General features: G+C 46.2%; 10 protein-coding genes across 10 annotated transcripts; 7 read left to right on the forward strand and 3 right to left on the reverse strand.

The window, feature by feature from the left end:
* Positions 1-2,989: 2,989 nt before the first annotated feature.
* On the forward strand, positions 2,990-4,264 carry EDB93DRAFT_1082854 (uncharacterized protein; the record flags this gene model as incomplete). Its single annotated transcript, XM_041445718.1, has 2 exons — positions 2,990-3,979; positions 4,031-4,264. Coding segments are annotated over 2 exons (1,224 nt in total), but the record flags the coding sequence as incomplete, so codon positions are not given.
* An 847-nt stretch (positions 4,265-5,111) lies between these two features.
* Positions 5,112-6,188, forward strand: EDB93DRAFT_1249151 (uncharacterized protein; the record flags this gene model as incomplete). The annotated part of the gene is made up of 3 exons (XM_041452812.1): positions 5,112-5,417; positions 5,473-5,730; positions 5,793-6,188. The coding sequence occupies 3 exons, from the start codon at positions 5,112-5,114 to the stop codon at positions 6,186-6,188; spliced, it is 960 nt and encodes a 319-aa protein (XP_041309074.1).
* Positions 6,189-6,191: 3 nt separating this feature from the next.
* Positions 6,192-6,548, forward strand: EDB93DRAFT_1070865 (uncharacterized protein; the record flags this gene model as incomplete). Its single annotated transcript, XM_041444967.1, has 2 exons — positions 6,192-6,442; positions 6,494-6,548. Coding segments are annotated over 2 exons (306 nt in total), but the record flags the coding sequence as incomplete, so codon positions are not given.
* A 3,481-nt stretch (positions 6,549-10,029) lies between these two features.
* EDB93DRAFT_1273391 (uncharacterized protein) lies at positions 10,030-11,227 on the forward strand (the record flags this gene model as incomplete). Its single annotated transcript, XM_041454367.1, has 4 exons — positions 10,030-10,123; positions 10,176-10,225; positions 10,863-10,919; positions 10,967-11,227. 4 exons carry the CDS (start codon positions 10,030-10,032, stop codon positions 11,225-11,227), a joined length of 462 nt encoding a protein of 153 aa, XP_041309076.1.
* A 766-nt stretch (positions 11,228-11,993) lies between these two features.
* EDB93DRAFT_1249153 (uncharacterized protein) lies at positions 11,994-13,155 on the forward strand (the record flags this gene model as incomplete). The annotated part of the gene is made up of 7 exons (XM_041452813.1): positions 11,994-12,251; positions 12,307-12,393; positions 12,457-12,567; positions 12,632-12,668; positions 12,719-12,834; positions 12,884-12,935; positions 12,998-13,155. 7 exons carry the CDS (start codon positions 11,994-11,996, stop codon positions 13,153-13,155), a joined length of 819 nt encoding a protein of 272 aa, XP_041309077.1.
* Positions 13,156-13,956: 801 nt separating this feature from the next.
* Positions 13,957-14,229, forward strand: EDB93DRAFT_1249154 (uncharacterized protein; the record flags this gene model as incomplete). Its single annotated transcript, XM_041452814.1, has 2 exons — positions 13,957-14,040; positions 14,080-14,229. The coding sequence occupies 2 exons, from the start codon at positions 13,957-13,959 to the stop codon at positions 14,227-14,229; spliced, it is 234 nt and encodes a 77-aa protein (XP_041309078.1).
* A 100-nt stretch (positions 14,230-14,329) lies between these two features.
* Positions 14,330-14,780, reverse strand: EDB93DRAFT_1102963 (uncharacterized protein; the record flags this gene model as incomplete). The annotated part of the gene is made up of 3 exons (XM_041447257.1): positions 14,330-14,554; positions 14,602-14,667; positions 14,715-14,780. The coding sequence occupies 3 exons, from the start codon at positions 14,778-14,780 to the stop codon at positions 14,330-14,332; spliced, it is 357 nt and encodes a 118-aa protein (XP_041309079.1).
* A 1,627-nt stretch (positions 14,781-16,407) lies between these two features.
* EDB93DRAFT_1137763 (uncharacterized protein) lies at positions 16,408-17,017 on the reverse strand. The gene is made up of 5 exons (XM_041449205.1): positions 16,883-17,017; positions 16,779-16,830; positions 16,676-16,712; positions 16,557-16,624; positions 16,408-16,498 (listed from the first exon to the last, which is right to left on the reverse strand). Exons 1-5 carry the CDS (start codon positions 16,982-16,984, stop codon positions 16,416-16,418), a joined length of 342 nt encoding a protein of 113 aa, XP_041309080.1. The 5' UTR covers positions 16,985-17,017; the 3' UTR covers positions 16,408-16,415.
* Positions 17,018-18,003: 986 nt separating this feature from the next.
* On the forward strand, positions 18,004-20,459 carry EDB93DRAFT_256645 (GH3 auxin-responsive promoter). Its single transcript, XM_041455875.1, has 7 exons — positions 18,004-18,890; positions 18,946-19,187; positions 19,241-19,387; positions 19,441-19,626; positions 19,675-19,820; positions 19,877-20,049; positions 20,109-20,459. The coding sequence occupies exons 1-7, from the start codon at positions 18,140-18,142 to the stop codon at positions 20,363-20,365; spliced, it is 1,902 nt and encodes a 633-aa protein (XP_041309081.1). The 5' UTR covers positions 18,004-18,139; the 3' UTR covers positions 20,366-20,459.
* Positions 20,460-22,145: 1,686 nt separating this feature from the next.
* Positions 22,146-24,692, reverse strand: EDB93DRAFT_256683 (GH3 auxin-responsive promoter). Its single transcript, XM_041455876.1, has 8 exons — positions 24,647-24,692; positions 23,756-24,585; positions 23,459-23,700; positions 23,262-23,408; positions 23,026-23,211; positions 22,828-22,973; positions 22,598-22,770; positions 22,146-22,542 (listed from the first exon to the last, which is right to left on the reverse strand). Exons 2-8 carry the CDS (start codon positions 24,357-24,359, stop codon positions 22,289-22,291), a joined length of 1,752 nt encoding a protein of 583 aa, XP_041309082.1. The 5' UTR covers positions 24,360-24,585; positions 24,647-24,692; the 3' UTR covers positions 22,146-22,288.
* Positions 24,693-24,746: the final 54 nt, after the last annotated feature.

Consider the following 24,746-nt stretch of genomic DNA (forward strand, 5'->3'; position numbering starts at 1 on the left):
ATGTTTGAGGTGAGACACGGGTGAACATGAACGTGCAGATAAGAAAGTGAGTCAAAGATCGAAATAAGAAGTGAAACGCACAGAGGCACGATCATGCAACTGCGGAGCTAAATATAAGTACACATGTGCGACTGCGCACCGAGTCATAGATCGAAAAAGAAGACTGGGTAAAGGGGACGCAGCATGCGTTGTATCATAGGTTACCATCCAGACAGTAAGGGCAAAGGGACTATCCACAGGATTAGTCGGGTGGTGGGACGGAGCATGGGTATGCTTTGTCAGCAAAAGGGTCTGGCAAATATACTGGCTCTGTTGAAGTGACAGGTAGAGGGCGAAGGGGAATGTGAGGATGACTAGGATAACAAGGGCGAGATTGGGATAAGGGTGTGATGCAAGGGCTGAGACGAGGAGAATGAGGAGAAAAATGGTAGGGGCCCAAGCATCCAGATGTTCTTGTAACACTGATTTCCTTTATACTAGTTTTGTTTCACTAGTAATATTGAAATGACAAAATTGCTGGGGCCCAAAAGCACACTAGTAGGTTGGTGATACTACTATTCATCGTCTTCTGTAGTCAGATCAATGACCTCTGTCTCTTCTGAGTTTCCTCTTCTTGTGCTTCCTACACAGTCATGATGTTCGAACATTCGCCTCATCATGATCAAGTCACAACCGTTGCACCGCGTGAGAAAATGATGGAATTCGGCTTGTGTGAGGCCAGGCCGGGAGAAGGAGTCCAGTTTCAGAAGCTTGTCGAAGACTAGGTGAGTTTCATGTCGTCGAAGCTGGCGCCCTTCAATAAGATCCTGTAGTTCGATGTCTATTGGACAAATTCTATGGTATCACTTTGCCATACACAGTTCTTGTTGAAGTATGTACCATTTCTGTCAAGAAATACAATTTCATGTGGCCTGGCCTCATCAGGGTCTGTTATCAGGCTCATCAATATATGTGACTAACGGTCATCACAATAACAGAACAGATCTCACTGTGTCTTGGGTAATTCTTGATGGGTAACCCGGACGATTGGTGTATTTGTTCGATGAAAACTGCCCCAGTGATTCATCAGCATCGACCAACTCGAAGTTGCGGCTACATAGTCAAGGGTAGCTCACCAATATAACCGCATTTACTCGATGCGCAACAGGCCACGTACTCCCCTGCATGTGGTCCCCGTGTCAACACGACTATCGCTGCCTCACGATGGCAACTGGAATTCTCATCATCGTCTATGAATGCACATAGGCATCGTGGTCCTCAGAATTGATGAGACTTTCGATGTGATGTGAGGTCAGAAGGAACCACATGCTCTCCATCGTCGTTAACTGGCCTGTGTCCAAACAAGGTTAAGATCTTCGATAATCATGTACTTAAGTTGGCTAATGTACCAATACCAGATGCACAGTGTTTCTCTGGCCTTGTCTAATTCGAGCACTACTGTTTTCCTGTCACTGGCGCATGCTGCAAACTTTGCCCGCTGACACTCTCGTCGAAGTCTGTCGGTTGTAACGTTGGCCTGGGTTTGTAAGCGATCAGGAGCCATGCTATACGAGCTGATTTCCCTTGTGTAACTGGATATACCGTCCTTCTATACCAATTTCCGTCATGTGAGTACTTGCCTGCTGGGTCCATTTTTTTTATGTAATTCCATGCCTTCAGCAACTGGGTGGTACTAGTCACACAACTGTGTCACAACCCAATAACGAATTAACGCTGGGCAGAGACTAGGACTCAAACGAAGGTTATCGGACAAGAGGATAATGAGCAAGTACGTCTTGGATTGCTACAGTGTAGATACAAGAGGTTTGAACTAAGGAACTATTGACCAAGACATGCTACCTATATACAACTATTGAAATGGAGATTGAAACTGAGTTACAACTACTAGCCAATCATAAAAAGAGAAAGGGAATCGTACCATAGAACATCGTAGAATATTAAAGAAGCATCACGTGACCATATCTTATCTTATCTAATCTATTCACAATCAAAGAACTCGTCTTCTTCATCAGTCACATCGAAGACACGTGTCGTAGGCGCTAAAGGTATTTCAGGAATGATAGACGCTTTCAAGGTAGGGTTAGGGTTTGACTTAGGCGCTGTGTATTGGCGCTTAGGAAGATTCAGGAAAGAATAATGGTTTGTTAAAGGTACTCGTGACAAACTGTGGCATTGCTTTCATTACACATGTGCGCCATTTAGTTTGTTTCCATTCCTAGTCCTCCATTTACGTTGACAGTTTGAACCCTTCAGGTCGGTGGGCTCGCTTCTGTATATTCAACGAGCTGGCGCACAATGTCACTCGGTAAGCGCTGTTTAATTTAAGCTTTTAGGTTCCAGGCTAACTACTACAGTCACCGTTGCAATCGGCAGTTGCGGTGGATGGCTTTGACCTGTGGGTATTGCACGTTCATAACTCACACCTGCTCACCTGAGAACGAACAGATTATTGCCAGCTTCCGAGTTGCCCTCTATGAACTTGACAGGATACTCGACTGTTTGCCAGTGCACTTGCGGACGAAGCTTCACACAACTCAATGTGTACGCGAACCATCAAAGGACATGTAAAAAGCGGAAGAAGCACCTTTCGAATGCGCTATCAAAGGCCAAAGAGTTATGGAGCCCTAAAAAAAGACTGTGTAGAGAAGAAGATAAATGTGACAAGTTAGCTGGGTCTACTCTGAGTCTTCCGACCATTGCCCATAGTGCAGAGACTTGAACTTCGCAAACAGGGGAAAGCGGGGCACACCCACAATTGGATCATGGGTTTGCCAGCTCAGAATTCGCTTCTGATCAGGCTATCATCAGCGGAGAAGAATTCAATTCGGCATCACGATCAGGCATCGAAACTGAACGCGATGTGAGTATCAGATATTTAATGATTATTATTGATCCCTGAACAGTCTGTTAGGAATGGTGTAGTCCTTCAGAGTCTTTGCATGTGGTCGATGATCCACGGTCGCTCGCTGAGCGTCGTCCATGACACATCAATCGTTGTCTTCCTGTACGGTTTCGAGATGTACTTCCTCAACCCCCACCTATTACCGAGCCAGCCCTGCCACCAACCGCAGACCTCTCGCCCGCTTCGGAGACAAGTGCACCGTTGTCACGCACACTTCTCAGTGTTTTCGGACTTTCGCGTCGATATTACAGCGATCACTCGCCAACTCACGATCCAGAAGAGCTTACAACTCTAGAAAACCTCACTCTGACACACTCCGAGTCAGACCAAGATTTCAGTATGCCTGCTCCTATAACACATAATAGCAGCATAGAAGCTCCAGATGCTTTCCATCCATATCCAAACAAATCATTGTTTCTCCTTGGCGATTGGTTTTGGAACGGAGGTATCCAGAAGTCACACAAGAGTTTCAAGGAACTATTACAGATAATTAGTGACAGCGAGTTTCGATCTGAAGACATTCGTGCTACGCGCTGGAATTTAATCAACAATCGACTTGGATCTAGCGCAGACGATGCAGAGGTGCATGATGATGTGACCTTCGAAGGTGCTGGGTGGAAGAAGACTGCAATCAACATCAAGATACCCGTTCACAAGCGCACAGAAAACCCAGGCATTTACGACTATCTCATCACTGATTTATATCATCGACCACTCGTATCTGTCATCCAGGAGAAGCTTGCAAACAAAAAGCACGACAAACTATTCCATTATCAGCCCTATGAACTACTCTGGAATCGCAGAGGGTCTGAAAGATCCACTTGTGTTCATGGGGAACTGTACAACTCTGAGGCTTTTATTGGAGCACACCGTGAAGTCCAAGAGTCTCCAGCAGAGCCTGGGTGTGATCTAGAACATGTCGTTGTCGCTCTTATGTTTTGGTCAGATTCAACCCATCTGACTTCCTTTGGTAATTCCAAACTCTGGCCTTGCTACATGTTTTTTGGAAACAAATCTAAATATCGACGATGCAAGCCTTCTTGTCATCTATGTAGTCATGTCTCCTACTTCAATCATGTATGTGCCCAGTTCCGATTTTTTCATACTCATGCAGTCATTGTCTTTAAGCTTCCAGATAGTTTCAAGGATTTTGCTATGAAGCACTTTGGTGGGAAAGGTCCCAGTGCTGACTTTCTTGCGCATTGCCATAGGGAACTCTATCACATGCAGTGGAAGATTCTTCTCGACGAGGAGTTTATAGAAGCCTATAAACATGGGATCGTGATACGCTGTTGTGACGGTATTGATTGTCGATTTTACCCTTGGATACTCACGTATTCTGCTGATTATCCAGAAAAGTGAGTCAAAGTTCACACCTAGAACTTGATATTATTATCTATCCTATTGTTAGGGCATTGCTGGCTACGATACGGAATCTTGGTGGGTGTCCATGCCCTCGGTGCCTCATCCCGAAATCCCGCATTCAGAATCTGGGCTTGTCCCTCGACATGAAGCAATGCCAGACCCTTGCGCACATAGACAACAATGCTCAGAAAAGTAAAGTCACAGTCACGCATTCACATATTTATGATCTTGGTTATGGTATTCGAAGTACTGCTGTTGAAAATCTACTGAAAGAACACTCATTGGTGCCAACCACTGTATGTTTGTTTTGTTGTCACTGAATTTGTCTGAGTATTGACCATGATCTTTCAGAATGCATTTTCAGAGAAACTCAAATCCCTCGGCTTCAATCTATTCTGCATGTTGGTCGTAGACCTCATGCATGAGTTTGAACTTGGTGTCTGGAAAGCGCTGTTTGTCCATCTACTGTGTATTCTCAGTTCTGTTTGCGCAGGTGATGAATTGTTGCATGAACTCGATTGTTGGTATGTTTTGTTAAATAAACTCGACATAGGTTGTTTGATTGATGGAAAACACAAGCTACAGACTCACTCCTACCTTTGGCCGTGACACTATCCGAAAATTTGCTTCAAATGCTTCCGAAATGAAGAAGATGGCTGCTGGAGACTTCAAAGACCTTCTTTAGGTCAGGTTCTATATTGTCCTAACCACTTTATATTACTCATACCTATCTAATCAGTGCGCCATCCCCGTATTTGACGCCCTCCTTCCAGAGCTGCACAATACAAATGTTTTGGCTCTGATTTGTGCCTGTGCACACTGGCACACTCTCGCAAAACTGCGCATGCACACCAACGAGACCCTTGACCTCCTCGACACTGCAACTGTTACGCTTGGAAAGCAGCTTCGCCATTTTCAGAAACATACTTGTGTGGCGTTCCAGACCCGGGAACTAAAACGAGAAGTGGAACGTCGCCAATGCCGGGAGTTACGTGATGGTGTTGGCAATAGAGAGGTGATGACATCGACATATCAGACATCCCGGCAAATGAAGACTTTTAATCTTCAAATGTATAAGTTACATGCCCTGGGTGATTATTCCACTTCAATACACAACTTTGGCACAACAGATTCATATAGCACTGAACCAGTGAGTACATCGTGACCATATCATTGATAATGTAAAAACTACTTATGCATTATAGGGAGAGCTAGAACACCGAACGTCAAAAGCAAGGTATCATCGAACAGACAAAAAAGGATTCGTCAAACAGATTACCAGTATCGAACGGCGCAAAGCCCGCATACATCGCATTTGTGACAGGCAGTCGCCACATGGTACAGTGATTGATGAAGAAGTCACTACGTCACCTGAGGTTCGTTTCCACATCGGGAAATCTCAAAACAATCCCGAGAACATCCCACTATTCCTCCAAAGGCACCTGGGCGATCCTGCAATCAAAGTAAGTGCCACATAATCATGAAGACAGTTTGAATGCAATATGGCACTGATCCTGAGTAACAGGACTTTTCACCCAAGCTTCAGCAGTTCCTCCTCACTAAGATCAAAGACATCTTAACCAAAGAAAATGGCCCTTCACACACCAACAGTTCCACTGCTATCACGGTACCAGGGGTTTCCCCACCATGCTCAGACTCAGAAGTCCGTATCTTCATCAAGGCTGATCGCATGTACAGACATAACTTGATGCGTCTTAACTACACAACATACGATGTCCGCCGAGCGCAGGACATCATCAATCCATCAACATCACACTGCAATGTCATGCTTCTGGGCCAAGCCAACGGGGACTCAACTGATGGTGAACAACATCCTTATTCATATGCTCGTGTGCTTGGCATTTATCATGTCAATGTCACTTACATTGGTTCTGGCATGATTAACTACAACTCACAATGAATCGACTTCCTTTGGGTGCGCTGGTATCAACATGTAGATGTTGATGAAGGCTCGAGCTGGCACACACCTTTAGATCACATTTTCTTCCCTCCTATGGCAGAACCAGACATGTTTGGGTTTGTTGACCCTAATGACATTCTTAGATGTTGCCATGTTATTCCGCAATTCACTCAAGGCCTGCGGTGTTTGGACGGCAGGAGCGTTTCCCATTGTGCTCAAGATAAGCTTGACTGGCGGTACTATTATATCAATCAGTGCATCTAACATCTCTACCTAAATGAGGTTTCACTGACACAGCAGCTTAGTTTTGTAGACCGTGACATGTTCATGTGTTATCAATGGGGTTTAGGAGTTGGGCACACATACACCCATACTAGTCACAAAGCTGCCGACACCACTGCAAATTTTGAGGATCTTGAAGAAGAGGAAATTCAGGATCAGGGTATATGTGACTCTGACTCGGATCATTCGAGTTTGGGATCCGATTCAGGTGAAGACTCTGAAGACGAGTGTAGTGATGATGATTCTATCCTTGACTATGAAAACTAGATCGGTCATTAGTAGGAAGGCAGGACAAGGGAGCTTGACTAGGTTTTGGGTCATGTACTATACTAGTAGTACTATTTTTTTTTGTCAATGTCATCGTGAGGTTTCGGGAAACCATCGGAAGAATCCGCTAGTAATGATGACGCTTATCAATTGCTTATCAATGGCTCAAACTTGTTGATAATTGTTGATTTTGGGCTCTGGCGCTGACTACCAACAGCAGCAGCAACACTCAGCCTTTCGTGCAGACTGGGGACGTCTCTGGTGCAGGGGAGTGTTGCTCAAGTTGTTCCAATTCAAACAGGCTTATCATAGCAATCCGACAGATTGATAAGAGCTGAACTCGAACACATCCTTTAGAACATTCAACTTCGAAACCTCTCGCTATCAGTAGGAGTCCTTCAATACCCATTACTCTTTGTGAGCACTCATTATTTCATCGTTATTTTCTATTGTTAATCACCACTTATATTTCACTAGTCATTCACCATCCCAAGCAGCTTGAGGCAACTCTGGGTATACATGGACAACGATCTTGATATCAGTGTTTGTGATTGGATTTCAAAAACCTGCTACAGTTAGTCACATACTCTACCGCAACAGCTTTGGATACCCAGGATAGGTCAGTGACATATTTATGTTGATGGTGAGTCAACACTGAAACATTGATGGCCACATTGATTCATCGCTATAGATTGAATCTGCAAAGGTTACCGAGTCATTTTCTCTCACTTGATATTGATTAAGTGGATAGGTCAGTGACATATTTACGTTGATTGGGAATCAATGTTGAAACATTGACGGCCATATTGATTCATTGTTATAGATTGAATCTGCGAAGGTTATTCACTGACATAGAGCTGTTCAGAATGAATCACTCTGCAAAAATGGGGTTGGTATTCATGCACGAGTTCACCTCGAGTCGATAAAGGTTGCACTGACTTGGATGGAAGGGATATCAAAAATTAAAGTGATATGATATGACGTGTAAGCTTTAGTAGGTGGGTTTTAAAAGACTGTCAGTATAGTACTAACCATCGAACCAACTTGTCATCTGCCAGATTATCGAGATTCGTCTACAGGATATGCGCCAGCAAGCCAATGTGACAGTAAGTGCTTTTATCGAGAATTCAGATGGGTTCGTTGATCACCCCTGTATTTTACTAGCCATTCACCATCCCAAACGGCTGGAAGCAACTCTGGGTATATAAAGACAACAATCTCATAACAAGGCCTGTAATTCAAGTGCATATGCAATATATCGCACTGAGGTTGAGTTATTGACTTTTTGACAGAAAGACATGGAGCCAGGGCACCACATCGCTCTCATCGATCATCGCTCCTCCGTCAATGGCTCTCAATTTTGCGATATTAATTTGTATCTTACAGAAATATTATCGTCGGATGCCAATCCTGGTAATCCTGGCACTTTGAATTTTGCAGCCGCTCAGGTTGCAACACCACTCGCTATTAGATCTGTTCCCCACCCAATACGAGAAGCTCCCAGAGCATCTGATCGCCGGTGCATGTGGGATGGTGTGTGACATTTGCAACTTGAAAGCCAACTCTTATCCTGTCTACAGTACACCATTTTCTTCAGGCGTCAACTTCTCCGATACCCGACAGGTAGCAAAATTTCATCCGGCACATTTGACGCATTCGAGAGGCACTTGGTCAACCTTTGGGATTGGATTCAGGCGCCTGCTACAGGGTATACCGTGGCTAGCACATTATGCCTTACTCTATAGGACTCAACACCCCACTTTTGCACTTCAAAGTGGTACTAGACTACAAGGATGTAGATAATCCATCACATCCCCACTTGTATGATCCCAGTACGTTCCTTCTAGCACACTTGACTACCAATTGGACCCTATACCTGGTACCTGCTGTATTAGGGAAGCCAGAAAACAATTGCCCCAAGCTTTCCTTACTTTACCTCTAACACCGGTCACTGATTTTAGCTCCAAAGGTGCATCTGGATCAAGAGATGATGATATGATGCCTTCAATTGATCAGGTTACCCCAAAGGGACAAAATTTCGTTAACGTGAAAGTCGACTGTAATTTTCACCGTGAACGGGCAGGCACGTCACTGCTACTGTTGCTGATGCTCCAATGCAGCTGATATCCTCCACCACAACCCATATTACTGCACTCACGCTCGGATGAATGCACATAGGCATTGTGGTCCTCGGAATTGATGAGACCTATGGAAGTTGACATTCATGGTCGCCGGAATCTGTCCAGCACTTCTGAGATTGACTGCAACAAAGAAACATGTAAGTACTTGTGCATTGTGACCTTTGATGATGGTTTGCTGATAAAGTAAGCATCCTTGGGTCCGCTCAAACATCGTCGAAAAGACGAACTTCTTAAGCTGCACACTGCAACAAGCTGTTGGACAATGCACACAACCTCACAAAAGCTCCGGCTCCGCTGAAGCAATCATTGCAGCGCGAGACAATATCATATGATTACCTCCCTCATCTCCTGAGCGGGATACGAGTGACTGCTCCTAGCGACCTTATCTGCCCCGTCTGTCTGTCCTTGGCATGTAATAATCTCAATTCATTGCTGTTACGACTTGGATGGTATCTGTTGGCGACGCTCAAACAGAGCGTGTGTCGTCAACGGTCGAGGACGTCCTTGGGCTGGCCCAAGGTTAGGGGTCTTACTTGGCGAGGCTTCGGCAAGTAAGATTTGACGCCTATGTCCAAATCGGGTAGCTTATGTCAAGTGGATGCTCAACGATAAGCGTTATCAGCCAGAGCTTACGACACCCGAAGGTTAATCATAAGATCATCGTTTAATTAGAAGGACAGAAGTCCGACTAGTTAACAGGGACTTTGCTCGTCGACAAAGTCGATGAGTAAAGATCGAGACTATAGGCTTATCCGCGAAGAGCAGATAAGAAGATAGAATATAGACTGCTGGCGAGGCAGAAAAGATCACTCTGGTGAGAGTAGGAGGTCAAGAACCAAGTAGATTCAAGTTAGGGAATATAGTACATGGTAGCGAGTTTATATAGAGGACAGGAGACGTATTAGTGGGTGATAACTCGTACTACCAAGAGAGGCAATCGGTAAAGGGCATAACCATAAAAGGGAAGCACGTTCGCGTTGAGACACGGGCGAGGCAGAACGTGCTAGATAAGAAAGTGAGTCAACGGTTGGAATAAGAAGTGAAACACGCAGGGGCACGATCGTGCAGCTGCGGAGCTATCTATAAGTCGCATGTGCAACTGCGCACTGAGTCAGAGATCAAGAAAGGGAAAAGGGCAAAGGGGATGCGTCATGCATCATATCACAGGTTACCGTCCCGACGGTAAGGGCAAGGGGACTGTCCACAGGATCAGTCAGGTGGTGGAACGGAGCATGGGTATGCTTCGTCAGTGAAAGGATCCGGCCAGATGTACTGGCTCTGCTGAAGCGACAGGTAGAGAGCGAAAGGGAATGCGAGGATGACAAGGATGACAAGGGTAAGGTCGGGGTAAGGGTATGACGCGAGGGCTGATATGAGGAGGATTAGGAGAAAAATGGTAGGGGCCCAAGCGTCTAGATGTTCTTGTAACAATTGCCATCCATGGTGGGCGCTCATATAACAACATTTTGAACAGGGCTGCACAAAAATCACCCTCCTTCCAACTAATCCCAGCCTGAAGACTATTCATTTGCACTCTAGAGAATGCAGTATGTGCTGCGCTTGAATTCCTGATGGCTTGTCTAACGTGTTTTCTGCAACGATTCTTTCTGTTTCTGTCACGTCACACCCAGCAGACTTTGTTCACTATGATGCTCTCGCTCAGATCAACATATCAAATCTTCAGGATTGCCGTACTTATCCAGAGCTGAAGCGGAAAATATATTCCGCATTGGCCGAAGGCAATGAGGGTGAACATTTGATTGCAATTCCGAAGGAAGTTTCGCTTTGACAAACCGGCCATGCAAACCACTTGCTTTTGAACCGTCATTTCAGTGAAGGTAAATTTCGGTGCTCGAGGATTATGTGTCACACATTCATTTTTTACCGTATTAGCTGCTACGCCTGAGCCTCATACCCCCCTCTCTTCCCACACACCTGAAACCAGACCTGAATTCATGCCCGTTATGGTTCACATTGATTTTAGCATGAGAAGTCCGTGGATGGCATCCAGTTCGTGCTACCTACCGACTCTTACCCATATGTAAGCAACTACTGTGTTTATGATAAAGAAGTTCTGATATTTTCCAGCGTGTACTGCATGCATATACATCATCATCATCTCCTGGTGCTGCGAGATGTTGGGTTCCATGCATCGACAATCTGTGGGAGAAGTGCACTTGGGAGTTCAAATTTGTTGTTCCTCGCTATCTCGAAGAGCCTGATCCTGGTCACTGCGGAGAGAAAGGTGATTTTGAAGAGTCCCAGGAGTCTATCTCGACGGTAGTTATCTGCAGTGGCGACCTTGTGGAACAGGCATGTCACCCACATATTTCTCTTTGGGCGGGCTAACAACGGCCACACAGGTTGCACATCCTAACAACTCGAACAAAACCATCTTTTTGTTTTCTCAAGCAGTGTTGACGTCCGTACAGCATGTCGCCTTTGCCGCTGGCCCATTTCATGTGCATCCCATCCCAACAGAGCTTACATCAGAGGATATGTCTGGCATATCACAACCTCTGATGCATGCATTTTGCTTGCCTGGTCACAAAGCTATGCTCATTCGTCAATTTCATTCCTGCATTTGGCGATGAACTTCTACAGTACAGAGTTCAGCTCCTACCTATTCAGGTCATACAAAGTGGTTGCAGTGGACGAGATGCCTGTTCAGCACTTTGACAGCTCGACATTTTCCATAATCACTGGATCTCCTTCATGGTGAGGACTCGATTGAACAGGTACTTGAGACTCAGCAAGCACTTAGTCACGCCCTAGCCTATCAGTGGACGGGAATTAACATCCAACAGAAGACATGGTCAGACATTTGGCTTGTGAATGGTCTTATGCTGTATATCACTGGCCTATTCGTCCGCAAGCTCCTGGGAAATAACGAGTTTACAGGCTCAAGCGGGACATGCAATGAGTTGTCGAGTGGGACAACAGATCAATGCCCCCCATCTGCCAACCACAGCACAATGATCCTCCAGATTCCATGACATTACCTTTTGTCAACTTGAAGGCGCCCCTGGTACTGCACATTCTGGATTGACATCTTGGCAAGTCTGGTACCTTGCTCGGTCTCCATCGCGTTCTGCCAAAGATTTTCTTATCTGCAATGAGCGGAGAGTTGCCAAATAATGCTCTTTCGATGCATTCGTTCCTGCATACATGCAGAAATGTCAGCAGAATTGATCTTTGGTCATTCGCTGAGCAGTGGATTTACGGTAGTGGTTGTCCAGCCTTTGGGTTCTCTGCTTCATTTGATAGGAAGAAGATGGCAGTCAAGATCACCATGCGACAAGATTCACCAGCATACAAGGTGCTTGAACATAACGACATATCGAAACTGCTGCACAAGCCCGTGTCCTTTGAGGTATGTTTACGAACGGTTGCATTCTGATCAAACCCCCCTTACCAGCCTTTTAAAGGGCCAAATGACTGTCCGGATACATGAGGCAGATGGCACTCCATATGAGTACGTTTTAGACATTCACTCACCCTTCAAGCACTTTGAAGTCCCTTTCAACATGAAGTACAAACATATTTGACAAAACACTAAACAATACTTGGCATGACAGGCAGCTGCTCAGGCTGCAGCAGAAAGCGAAGCGGAAGCTGCTGAAGCCATGGGGTTAATTGACATGGGTTTTGGCGACACTGTGTATGGCCCACAATCAAATGGGTTGATTGTGAGATTGTGCTGTACCCCTTTGGTGTGAACGGAACGAAGAAATTGAGCGAAGTGATGCATAGGTGTCAAACTCTGTGAAGAGCTCTTCACGCCACCAAGGTACGTGTTTTCATCTTGCCTGAGCACGTCCACTCATACTCTCCTTCAAGTCTGCATATTTCAACAGGACTCGACGGCATCGAAATATTCACTAATTCCAGTGGAAGCCATCATGAGTTACGAAAACATTACACCCGTCGAGCTAATAAAGGAAGCGACACTCAAGGTAACAGGCGTGCCCCAGTATAGACTCTGCCAGCTAACTCACCTTCTAGCTTGGTGGTGTCTATCTCTATGCAAACCAACAGGGCTGTGACGGCGATCGGTGTTACAAGAACATCTAGACGCTTGGGCCCCTACCATTTTTCTCCTAATACTCCTCGTATCAGCCCTCGCGTCATACCCTTACCCCGACCTTACCCTTGTCATCCTTGTCATCCTCGCATTCCCTTTCGCCCTCTACCTGTCGCTTCAGCAAAGCCAGTACATCTGGCCGGACCCTTTCGCTGACGAAGCATACCCATGCTCCGTTTCACCACCTGACTGATCCTGTGGACAGTCCCCCTTGCCCTTACCGTCTGGACGGTAACCTATGATACGATGCACAACGCATCCCCTTTGCCCTATTCCCTTTCTTGATCTCTGACTCGGTGCGCAGTCGCACATGCGACTTATACTTAGATCCGCAGCTGCACGATTGTGCCCCTGCATGTTTCACTTCTTATTTCAATCTTTGACTCACTTTCTTATCTAGCACGTTCTACCTCGACCGAACGTGCTTTCCTGTTATAGTTATACCCTTTACCGATTGCCTCTCCCGGTAGTACAAGTTATCACCCACTAATACGTCTCCTGTCCTCTATATAAACTCGCTACCGTGTACTATATTCCCTAACTTGAATCTACTTGGTTCTTGACCTCCTACTCTTAACTGAGTGATCCTTTCTGCCTCACCAGCAGTCTATATTCTATCTTCTTATCTGCTCATCGCGGATAAGCCTATAGTCTCGACCTCTGCTCATCGACTTCGTCGACGAGCAAAGCCCCTGTTAACTAGTCGGACTTCTGTCCTTCTAATTAACGACGATCCTTACGATTAACCTTCGGGTGTCGTAAGCCTAGGCCGATATAGCTTATCGTCTCGCACCTGCGTGACATAAGCTACCCGATTTGGACATAGGCATCAAATTGTACTTGCCGAAGACACGCCAAGTACGACCCCTAACCTTGGGCTAGCCCAAGGACGTCCACAGACCGTTGACGACACAAGCTCTATTTGAGCGTCGCCAACAGATACCATCCAAGTCGTAACAATCGGTTGTATTATGATGGTTGTGCCATGATCGCCATGACTGGCCACATCATCGCCCAAGGTTCACAGTTCTCCTTGAATGTCGTTGAGGCCGTCACAGCTATGATTGGCATCGAGGATGTGCGTTCACATTGCATATCTCACAGCTGTGGGCTCCAGGCTGCCCGTTCTGAGGTGTTTCATCAGATTGAAGAGCTGTTTGCACTTACAAGTGGAAAGTTTGGCGATACAGATGGGATGATGGCCCTGGGTATCCAGGTCAAGCTTTCTGGAGCAAGGTTTCATACTCCAGAGGAAGAGAGAGCGTAGGTCTGATCTGCTGTGCTTTGGACGTATGTTCAGACGAGCAAAAGGCTTGACAGCACATTCAAATCCACCAATTTAATGTACACTGCACACTTCAAGGTACCTACTGGTTCCTTCTGATCCCCAGCAGCCTCCTAACCTCCATCAATTCCTTCCAGGCGTTTTCCACCCATTTGATCGTGTCCTCCAGCTCCTGCTCCTTCTGTAACGCCAATAGAGTAAGCCAGCATCTATCTTGTTCTGTGGTTGGAATGGGTTCATGCTGCAATGCAGAACAGCGATTTTGGACGTGATCCTGAGCCATTTGCATTGCGGTGTTCCATTTTGCCTGAAAAATATAAGTGCTGGATATGTTTCGTAGTGAGTGCCACATACGATCACCGAATCGCTGATGACCAGTGGTCCTGGGATGCTCATCAGCAGGTCTGGGACTAGTAGTGGCTAGTGTTGGGGTCAGACGAGTAGATATAGTTAGAAGATCTATGTACTGCTTGCACTTGAAGATAATCGAACTCGTTGATCTCTTGTTGCAGGCTGAGCTTGCTGTGTTCCATTGAAATGTTGTAGTAGATAGGACTTGAATTCAGATCTGTGAGGCAAGCGGACTTATATCTGCCTGGGAGTTTCAATTCAGGCAACTTCGCAGTGCACTCATTATGTAAGTGTTTGATTGTACCACCAGCTTTGAAAAGGTCACTGAAACCAACCCTCCAGCTAAAACCTGTCCAGCACAAAGTACGGTGCTATGGCGGATATATCCGCAGTCCGGCGGATCATACCATTATTGTTGTAATTACCTGAGCAGCTTACATTGATAAAACTAAAGAGAGTATCCCCCATGCAATACAAATTTCTAGTAGAATTGCGGTTTTCTTGCAACACCTTATACCATCACACCACTTTGCCAATGCTTTTATATTGTTTTACAGTATCTTGTCATAGGATGATCATGTTGAGGAATTCCTATCAGAATTGCGGCTTTCTTATGATACCTTATCCTGTCACACAACTTTGTTGCTGCTCATCTATTACTTTATATTAATTTGCCGGAGGTTGATCATACTGTAGAGTTAATACACATTGCTGTCAGAATTGCAGTTGTCTTGCAATACCTTATGCCATCACACCACTTTGCCAATGTTTTTATATTGTTTTACAGTCTTGTGTCACTAGTTGATCATGTTGAGGAATTCCTGTCAGAATTGCAGCTTTCTTGTGATACCTTATCATGTCACGCAACTTCGCTCATGCCTGTACATTATTTTATATTATCATATAATTGGACATAGCATGATAAAAATTTGGTCAGATTTTGTCGATAATATCTACAAAAAGCATGTTCTTCCCGATTTCCTGATGACATTTGAATAAAACCCAGATCTTCCAGAAGCTCCCACTAAAGTGGGAGTCGGGGAGTAAGGACTGTTATTTGTATGTAAGTGAGTACAAAGGGAATTCCATAGCCAGTGTCCATGGCTAGCGGAGTGACATTCTATAACTTTCGACTTGTCTCAATAGCAGTCATCTTTGTATTTACGGTGCGTCTCTCTCTTCCAGAGAATTTTGAGATGTCATATAAACGGTGAAGTAAATGTGAGGTTTAGTAATGGCGCCGAGGGGCAGAACTATTCTATACCGGCAGAACCTGACATGTACGGGAGTCCCGCCACATTCCGCCGGAAACGTTCTGCCATTGGCCTGGCAGTGCGACTGCAGGTTCTGCACACAATACTAACGGTGTTGTAACTTTGCTATATGTATCCATTTGAAGGCACATCCACACAACAGCAATTCCAGAGCACAATATAAAAGCCAGCCATCTTCCTACTATTGCATTCAGAATTACCTGATCCCACATACACGAGTCGCAAACAATGCATTTCTCCTCTGCAATTGTCCTCGCCGTCATTGCTGCTTTAGTATCATCAAGCTTTGCCATGCCCACTACTAGTGATGCAGCTAGCAGTCACGATCAGGCCTGGGGACTATGTCCCATGTATTGTGTAGGTTAGTCGGACTGCCAAGTTTCAGCATGCTCTCAGAAAAGATGCGCGAGTATCAGCATTTTCTTGCACCTGATAACATGACTCACCTGCATGACAGCACCTTCCAGGGTTTTTCTGCACAGTGAGTCACATTTTTGCTTTCACATTGGTAGAGTATGGCCGTTGACACCGACGCGCGAGTTACTAGTGATTTGTAGACTCGGAGTAGATCAACGCAATGTGCACCCGCAGTTCAACTTGAAAGTCACTCGTTCTCTCAGAATAAACTGCGCTGCTATTAGCATTTGTCCCATTCGAAGAAAGCAGGGCCGCATGTAAATATACCTTCGCAGTCCAATACTGGTCCCTTCAGGCCCTTGGCTAGTACCAAAATCCACGACAAGCCCCTGTCGCTATGAAAAGGAAGGTAGACAGCACACCCAATGTAAAATGAACGCACCCACTGCCAGTAGTTGTAGTGATGGTTAGCTACTTGGACCTCTGGGATCAGTGTTTATCCTCCAAATGAGCAAAGGAGTTGAGCATACTGTAGAGTTATGATCATACCTTCACTTTGGGGTGTGACCATGTCACCCTTAACTATACCTAAGGGACGAGTCTAGAAACAAGATAATATAAGAGACGGCGATTAGGAGAAAATTAAACTGTACCTCAGTCCTCAGTGTTGTAGACAAACCACTGAGGCAGCTCAACTGGATGATGATGAGGACTGGTACAACAATCATCTGCATTCCAGCTTCTCTGATCATCATTGCTCGCAGCCATGGGTCTATGTCAGATCTGTCTGACTCGGACTCGCTGTGGCTCGGATTACACCGTCGAATTTCACATTCCGATGCTGTGCCGTTCATGCCGAACAGAAACGACGAACGGACAACTCCGGTTTTCCACGGGAACACGAAAACAACGACGAAAACGACTCGAAAACGCTACTGCGAACGTCCCTCAATGATACATGATGATTATGTGGTAATGATTTCAAACTTCTTCATCATATTCCGAGTCAATGATCTTGATCGTGCACTATCTACAATTCTATATGGAACTAATTCCCTCAATTCACAGATTGTAATAGGTGTCTATTCTGATATAAGGCAGATTTTTTCCTGTTCTAGCTGATGAGGGTCACGACTTTACAGGCAGTCATTGCTTGGACATGCGATCCAACATTGCAGGGAAGGAGTAGGACATTCTGGAGAAGAGTCGCAGTGTTTTAGATATTCCTATTCTCGCTAAGTCCTTGAATTTGTTATGACATATGTTGACTGTATGCTGCAATATAAATCCTCATGTTCATAAGGCTATGCTCGAGTTTGCATCCCATGGACGACCTTACCTGCCTCGGCTGTTCAAACTTCAAAAGCTTTCACGACTCGGAAAAGCCTTAGTAACCACGAGGCTCGATGTGATGCCAGCAAAAGCCTTGATACTGATGTCTATAAACAGCAGTGCCGCCTGGAGAAGCAAAGATGTCGGACGGTATGACCGGTTGCATATTTTCAAATTGGATTGTTCATCCGTCACAGGCATCTATAAAGAAGGGCCGCCTTGTCAGAGCCTTCCTTCTACTTATATGCATAGAAGATCATGCACATCTGGTGCCGTTGACACGGCCTATCAAGGTTCTTAGATAAGTACACAATTATCGCTATCTGATACAAAGTTCCTTGTTGCTGCGCTCCGCCACTCATCAAAGCATGATTCCATCATGATTTGTACACCGCGATTGTCGCGCGCATCTGCCATTAATGTACGTGCATTCATATCGTCCACTGATACTGATCCCGTGAGTCAAGGGCTAAACCCTTGATGCATTCATCTGCAACACCCAGGTACACCTCGTTATCCGCTATAATATCATGGGGTAACTACTTACCACGTGGACTCACGGGCCAAATTGCAAAATCATGAGCCGCCACGCAGGATTGCTCCTGGAGGATGTAGCGTCACGTGAAGCTCGTACCCGACCGGCTCAAAGTGGGTCAATCTCACAAGCTGCTCGTCAAGCGATCGCGCTACATAAAACCACATTCCACATTCATCACATCGCAACAATGTCTCATCCTGAAACAGATCTACTAGAATCGCTGACCTCTGAGCTCTCTCAGCGGCTGAAGGATTATGAAGATCAAGCCTTGCTCGAGATGATAAGGCCGAATCTTGCGTCTCAGTTTGCGCAGGAAGCTCCCGAGTTGGCCAGATTCCGAGAGGCCATGGCGCAGAACAATTCAATGGATGATAGGGAATTCCTACGCATCTTCCGAGAATTCATTCCTATCACAAACTATGAAGTTTACAGGCCGTTTATAGCAAAGTTTTTTGTGACCCCTTGCAAGGAGGCCGACGTCAAGAACATGTTCGCCCCAGGACTGCCCTACTTCTTTGCCATGTCTAGTATGACATCCGGCAAATCAGTAAAGACATTTCCAAGATATCGGCCTCCCCCGCACTTGTTGCAAAACCCTCTTTATCTGGCGCTTCCCCCATCAGAGGGAACCACCTTATCGCCAGCTTCCATGAGATATTCACAACTCTTAACAATAGATTGCGAGGACGGTCAGTCCAAGCAGGTGACAGTCTGCTCGTTGAGCATCGGCTTTCTGAGGATGGCGCTGAACTGGGACGCCGAGCACGACAACGAGAGGCTCGACTTATGGCGTAAGCCCGTCGTGTGACTGCCCCTTGCGCATGCTGATTCCCAGCTGACTTTCAGTGCCGGGGCAAACAGATCCATACGCGATCTCCTTGGTCAAGAGCTATCGCGCATTCTTTGTCCTAAATGCTCTGTTTGCACTGGCAGACTGTCGGGTGACGACCATCCGCTTCTTCTTCGCCAATGTATTCGTCATTTTTTTGCAGTATATAGAGGATGAGTGGTCTCTGCTCATCGACTGCATCGAGAAGGGTATCATCCCGGATGTCGAAAACCTAGGTCATCTACGAGCACCTTTGGAGGTAGTATTATTTTCTTGCTTGCTCCATTCCATTCGGTTCACAAGGTCTCTCAGAAATTGTTCAAGCCAAATCCTCTTCGTGCTGCCGAACTTCGGGAAATCGGACCCCCTGGCATCCAGGGTTGGGCAGTGCGCGTGTGGCCTCACTTGGAAAGGTTCCTTGGGATTACTGGAGGCCCGGCTGCTACAGCCGCTTCTCAGGCATGTCGAGTATTGCAGGTTTATAGCCCAACTGATAGCTAACCACCCACAAGCTTACTCACGTCCTCGGGCCTTCCATCCCCACGCAGGCTACTGGTTATGGCAGCTCAGAGGGTAGCATGGCCCTACCATACCACAAAAGCAACCCTAATACTGACTACAAGGTGATGTTTGTGGATGTGTTGACCGAGTTTCTGGACGTCCATTCCAACGAGTCTTCGGAGCGTGTATTGTCCATTGTAAGAGTCATCATCTGTGTCTCTTGTCTATACTCATCACTGCCGTAGCATGAACTTGTGACTGGAGGACATTACGAGCCCGTCTTGACGACTCGCAATGGCTTGTGGAGATATCGCATTGGTGATGTCGTCACAGTTAAAGGCTTCGCTCCAGATGACGGATTGCCTGTTATCAGTTACCTTCACAGGCGAGAGTGAGTTGTGGCTTTATCGGTTTTAGGAGCTGAACTAACTTTGCCCGCTTTGGAAGAGGCGGGATTGTGATGGCATTTGGCACGACGTGCACTGAGTCGCAATTGACGAATGCGATCGTCTCTGCCGCCAATCGATGGATCGGCCAAATCATAGACTTCACTATTGTAGGCGATGATCGTGACACTCCTATCACTTACGGGTATTTGATTGAAATTGGAGGTGAAATAGGTGCGTTCTTACGTTGGAACTCTTTCATGCGACGGGACTGAGCTAATTGGCGTTTACAGGAAAAGACGCGAAGATGGCAAAGCAGCAAACTTTTGAAGACCTCATGGCGGCAAACGACGAGTTTCGCACTGCTTTCTGGCAAGGTCGAGCAAGAAAGCCGACCATTCGTCTCGTGGAGAAAGGCACATTTACAGAATACCGTCAACAGAAGTGTAACAAGACGAATGTCTCGATATCCCAAGTGAAGGTTCCTGTCGTCCTTTCTGACCCGACATTTAGAGAATGGATCCTGCAACAAGTTGTAATTGAGCTGTAATAAAGTCTGATCGAAATTTATGTATCGAACTAATTCAGCCTCTGCTTTCGATGCCAATTCTTCCCTAGAGATACAGAAAGGGAACGACTAAGATGTCAGTACCAGAGCAGCGTTCTCACTGACAAAGACTCTAGTTCTACTTGTGCTGGGTCAGTCCAGTCGTGACACAAGAAATTGAATGCGCCACTTACATTGAGATACAGAACAGTCTTCTCATGACTGTTCTATATCTCAGCGTTGTGGGCTGTAGCCTATCGGTAGTATTTTTCAATACCCTTAGTGATGCTTTTATAGTAGCGGTGTTGCGTGCGGCGTTCAGCGTTCCGTGTTCCGTCGGGACCGCGGTGCTTGGACTAGTATATATGATAACTGATGCTAGATGCGGTGACGCACAGCAACGTGAGATTGGCCAAGATCCCGGACCTCGTATAATTAGTATGTTCTTCTCATCGGCAGATCACGAACATGACATTGGGATCTCACTCACCACGAAAATATATCATACCGCAATAGGAGTAGTCGTTTTTTTCAGGGAGATAACTTTGGATGAAATTACTAGGAAAGACACCTCGAGGCATGGGATCGGTACCAAAGGAGTGGTCTTTTGCTCAGGCGCCACATATTGCAGGATCATCATCGTGAATCTGATATAAAAAATAAATCATATTTGGCACAGGTACATATGCATATGTCCTGGTACGTACTGTATGTTGTTACTTGTATTTTTGGTAAAATGCCCCTCGAAAGATGGCGTGAACTTGAACTCCCAAGGTAAGGGTGATGCGGCATCTTGCAGGCAGACCAGACGGACCCTGGCGTCTCATCACTGCACACGAAGGGCATCGGTCCGGTTCAGAGGTGGAACCAAGGTTCGGTTCTACCTGTATTAGAGAACCATGGGCCAAACCTTTGTGGATGGTTCGCAGCTATCCGACTCAGGTTCGGTTTTTTTCAGTTCGAACGTAAGCCGAACCCAAAATTTCCGAAAAGGTAACAGGAGACATTGGGAGGAAGCACACGACAGTGATGGAAGTTAAGTGATAGCAAGTGTCGAATGACAGTACAAAGTAAAGGGAGAAAAGTTCTGTAGTAGTAAGTAGTAAGAATATGATGAAAAGGAACGAAGATAATACCGTTTGACGTGGCGTCGCACGAGTCGAACATCGACGTCGTGATTAGCGGCGAGATAGGTCCAAATGAATGGTTCGGAACCGTTCAGAACGGTTCAAGAATTGCAATGGAGAACCAACCTAGACAAAATGGACCGAGAATCATACTTCGGTTCGGTCAGGTTCGATAGACCGCAGCAGGCTGAGTCCAATCAGAAGTCCATCCTACGCGCAAATCCATTGCAAGCATGGATGGATGCGCTTCTGAGGAGTTCCAACTCCAAGTCGGCGGCGTGCCGGAATCCTAATGCGGTTGAATGCAAACAACGGCACGGTACGTTCCGTCATGATGCTGTGGTCATATTTCAATTGTGTTCTCTTTCCATAGTGCCATGTCAAAGGCCCCCAGGGCCATCATTCTTGTATTTGCTGCTGCCTTTGATCGACACTCTTACCATAATCTTTTTGCGAGTACAGAGGCCGTCTGATACATATACCAATGAACACTCCGAGTCAGCCACAGTCTAGGAAGGGTCACTCGGTTTTTCTGTTCGTCCTTGGTATCATTGGTATGCAACTGCATGGAACATTGGTATCCTGAGAAACAGAACAGGGTGAGCGAATGTGGTACTGGGATAAAATAAATCAGCTAAAGACCCTGGATCATCATAAACTCAAGTCTGCAATCGATGTAGTGAGTGCTGCGATCGCGGTCTCAACATACATGCATTCCCTCCTCAACGAGATAGGGTCTAGCGATCAAAGCTGGAGATATTTGTACTGCGTGGGATGAACAACTGTCGACCAGACTCTCTTACAGTTCAATTGTAACTCTTTCCAGGAACCATTCCCTAAACTTTTGGTCGGATAGGACGACGGGAACCTTCACTTGCGATATCGAGATGTTCGTTTTATCGCATTTCTGCCTGCGATATTCTGCAAAGGTGCCTTTCTCCAAGAGACGAATAGTTGGCTTTCTTGCTCGGCCTTGCCAGAAAGCAGTGCGAAACTCGTTGTTTGCCACGAGATGTTCAAAGGTTTGCTGCGTCGCCATTCTCGCGTCATTCCCTGCGATCATCGTGTAGCTTAGTTTAGCTCAGTTCTTCGCGTGGTAAGCACGAACCTATTACTCCTCCAATTTCAACCAAATACCCATAAGTAATGGGAGTGTCTCGGTCGTCGCATACAATGGTAAAATCCATAATTTGGCCGATCCATCGATTGGCAGCGGAAACGATCGCATTCGTCAATTGCGACTCAGTGCACGTCGTGCCAAATGCCATCACAATCCCGCCTCTTCAAAAACGGATGAAAGTTAGTTCAGCTCCTAAACTTGATAATGCTGCAACTCACTCTCGCCTGTGAAGGTAACTGATAACAGGCAATCCGTCATCTGGAGCGAAGCCTTTAACGGTGACGACATCCCCAAGCCGGTATCTCCACAAGCCATTGCGAGTCGTCAAGACGGGCTCGTAATGTCCTCCAGCTTCAAGTTCATGCTACGGTAGGGATGAGTATAGACGAAAATGAGACGCAGTAAATGTTTCTTACTACAGACAGTACGCGCTCCGAAGGCTCGTTAGAATGGACGTCCAGAAACTCGGTGACAACATCCACAAACACCACCATGTAGTCAGTGTTAGGGTCGCCTTTGTGGTATGTTATGGCGACGCCACCCTCTGAGCTGCCATAAGCAGGAGACTGGGTGAGGATAGAAGGTCCGAGGGCGTGTGTAATCTGGTATCAATGACTGTTAGTTGGGTAGTAACCTTCTGCACTTGACATGCCTTGGGAACAGAGGCAGCAGCAGGACCTCCAGTGATTCCAACGAACTTTGTCAAGTCAGGCCATACGCGCACTGCCCAACCCTGGATTCCAGGAGGACCTATTTCCCGAAGTTCGGCAGCACGAAGAGGATTTGGCTTGAACAATTTCTGAGAGACCTTGTGAGCCGAGTGGAATGTAACGAACAATAACATCTGACCTCCAAAGGTTCTCGCAGATTGTCTAGGTTTTCGACATCCGGGATGACACCCTTCTCGATGCAGTCGATGAGTAGAGACCACTCATCCTCTATATACTGCAAAAAGGTGACGAATACATTGGCGAAGAAGAAACGAATGATTGTCAACCGACGGTCTGCCAGTGCAAACAGAGCATTTAGAACGAAGAATGCCCGATAGCTCTTGACAAAGGAAATCGCATATGGATCTGTTTGTCCCGGCACTGGAAGTTAGCTAAGAATTAGCATGCACAAGGGACAGTGACGCGACGGGCTTACGCCATAAGTCGAGCCTCTCGTTGTCATGCTCGACATCCCAGTTCATTGCCATTCGCAGAAAGCCGATGCTCAACGAGCAGACTGTTACCTGCTTGGACTGACCGTTCTCGCAATCTATTGTTAAGATTTGCGAATACCTCAGAGAAGAAGGTGATAAGGTAATTCCCACTGACGGAGGAAGCGCCAGATAAAGAGGATGTTGCAACAGGTATGCGGGAGGCCGATATTTTGGAAATATCTTTACTGATTTGCCAGATGTCATACTGGACATGGCGAGGAAGTAGGGCAGTCCTGGGGCGAACATGTCCTTGACGTCGGCTTCCTTGCAAGGGGTCACAAAAAACTTTGCTATGAATGGCCGGTAAGCTTCGTAGTTTGTGGTGGGTACGAATTCTCGGAAGATGCGTAGGAATTCCCTATCATCTATAGCATCGTTCTGTGCAATGGCCTCACGGAATTTAGCCAGTTCGGGAGCTTCCTGCGCAAACTGAGACGCAGAATTCGGTCGTATAAACTCGAGCAAAGCTCGATCTACGCGATCCTTCAATTGCTGAGATAGTTCAGCGGACAAGGAGTCCAGGAGATCTGTTTCAAGACGAGACATTGCTACGTTTTCTGGTGCAGAGTTGGAGTGCAACTTTATATAGTGGTCGACTTATAGCCTGATTTATTCCATGCGACGTTTCTCGAGCTGGTTGGATACAATCTTGCAATGGTGCCGACATCCTTCACGACCCGTCGGCCCGGCCGCTCAAAACTCTGTTTCGATGCGTGGCCGATGATCTTGCGTGGTAAGCGATCATATCTTTGTAGCAGATGACGAGATGCATCTAGGTATGTATATGTGAGGGTTTAGCCCTTGGCTTGTCAACCCAGGAAATCATAACATACATGATGGTAGGTGCGCGATGATCGCGAATATCGGGCAATAAACACCAGGTGTGTATCTGGTAAGCTTTGAAGGCTGACGGCACTGAATGGAGATAATACA

Source organism: Suillus bovinus, assembly GCF_016758785.1.
Source record: "Suillus bovinus strain UH-Sbo-P2 chromosome Unknown EDB93scaffold_18, whole genome shotgun sequence".
NCBI lineage: Eukaryota > Fungi > Basidiomycota > Agaricomycetes > Boletales > Suillaceae > Suillus > Suillus bovinus.

What these genes read in the sequence shown, in the direction of transcription:
- EDB93DRAFT_1137763 (XM_041449205.1), bottom strand. Translation starts at nt 16,984, where the DNA reads ATGATGATCAGAGAAGCTGGAATGCAGATGATTGTTGTACCAGTCCTC. An exon ending in GGTCACACCCCAAAGTGAAG is followed by an intron (nt 16,713 to 16,778) that starts GTATGATCATAA and finishes CACTGATCCCAG; the next exon opens with AGGTCCAAGTAGCTAACCAT. An exon ending in ACCAGTATTGGACTGCGAAG is followed by an intron (nt 16,499 to 16,556) that starts GTATATTTACAT and finishes ATAGCAGCGCAG; the next exon opens with TTTATTCTGAGAGAACGAGT.
- EDB93DRAFT_256645 (XM_041455875.1), top strand. Translation starts at nt 18,140, where the DNA reads ATGAGCCGCCACGCAGGATTGCTCCTGGAGGATGTAGCGTCACGTGAA. An exon ending in AGTTACCTTCACAGGCGAGA is followed by an intron (nt 19,821 to 19,876) that starts GTGAGTTGTGGC and finishes CCGCTTTGGAAG; the next exon opens with AGGCGGGATTGTGATGGCAT. An exon ending in TGAAATTGGAGGTGAAATAG is followed by an intron (nt 20,050 to 20,108) that starts GTGCGTTCTTAC and finishes TGGCGTTTACAG; the next exon opens with GAAAAGACGCGAAGATGGCA.
- EDB93DRAFT_256683 (XM_041455876.1), bottom strand. Translation starts at nt 24,359, where the DNA reads ATGTCTCGTCTTGAAACAGATCTCCTGGACTCCTTGTCCGCTGAACTA. An exon ending in ATCTGCGAGAACCTTTGGAG is followed by an intron (nt 23,409 to 23,458) that starts GTCAGATGTTAT and finishes AAGGTCTCTCAG; the next exon opens with AAATTGTTCAAGCCAAATCC. An exon ending in AGTTACCTTCACAGGCGAGA is followed by an intron (nt 22,771 to 22,827) that starts GTGAGTTGCAGC and finishes CCGTTTTTGAAG; the next exon opens with AGGCGGGATTGTGATGGCAT.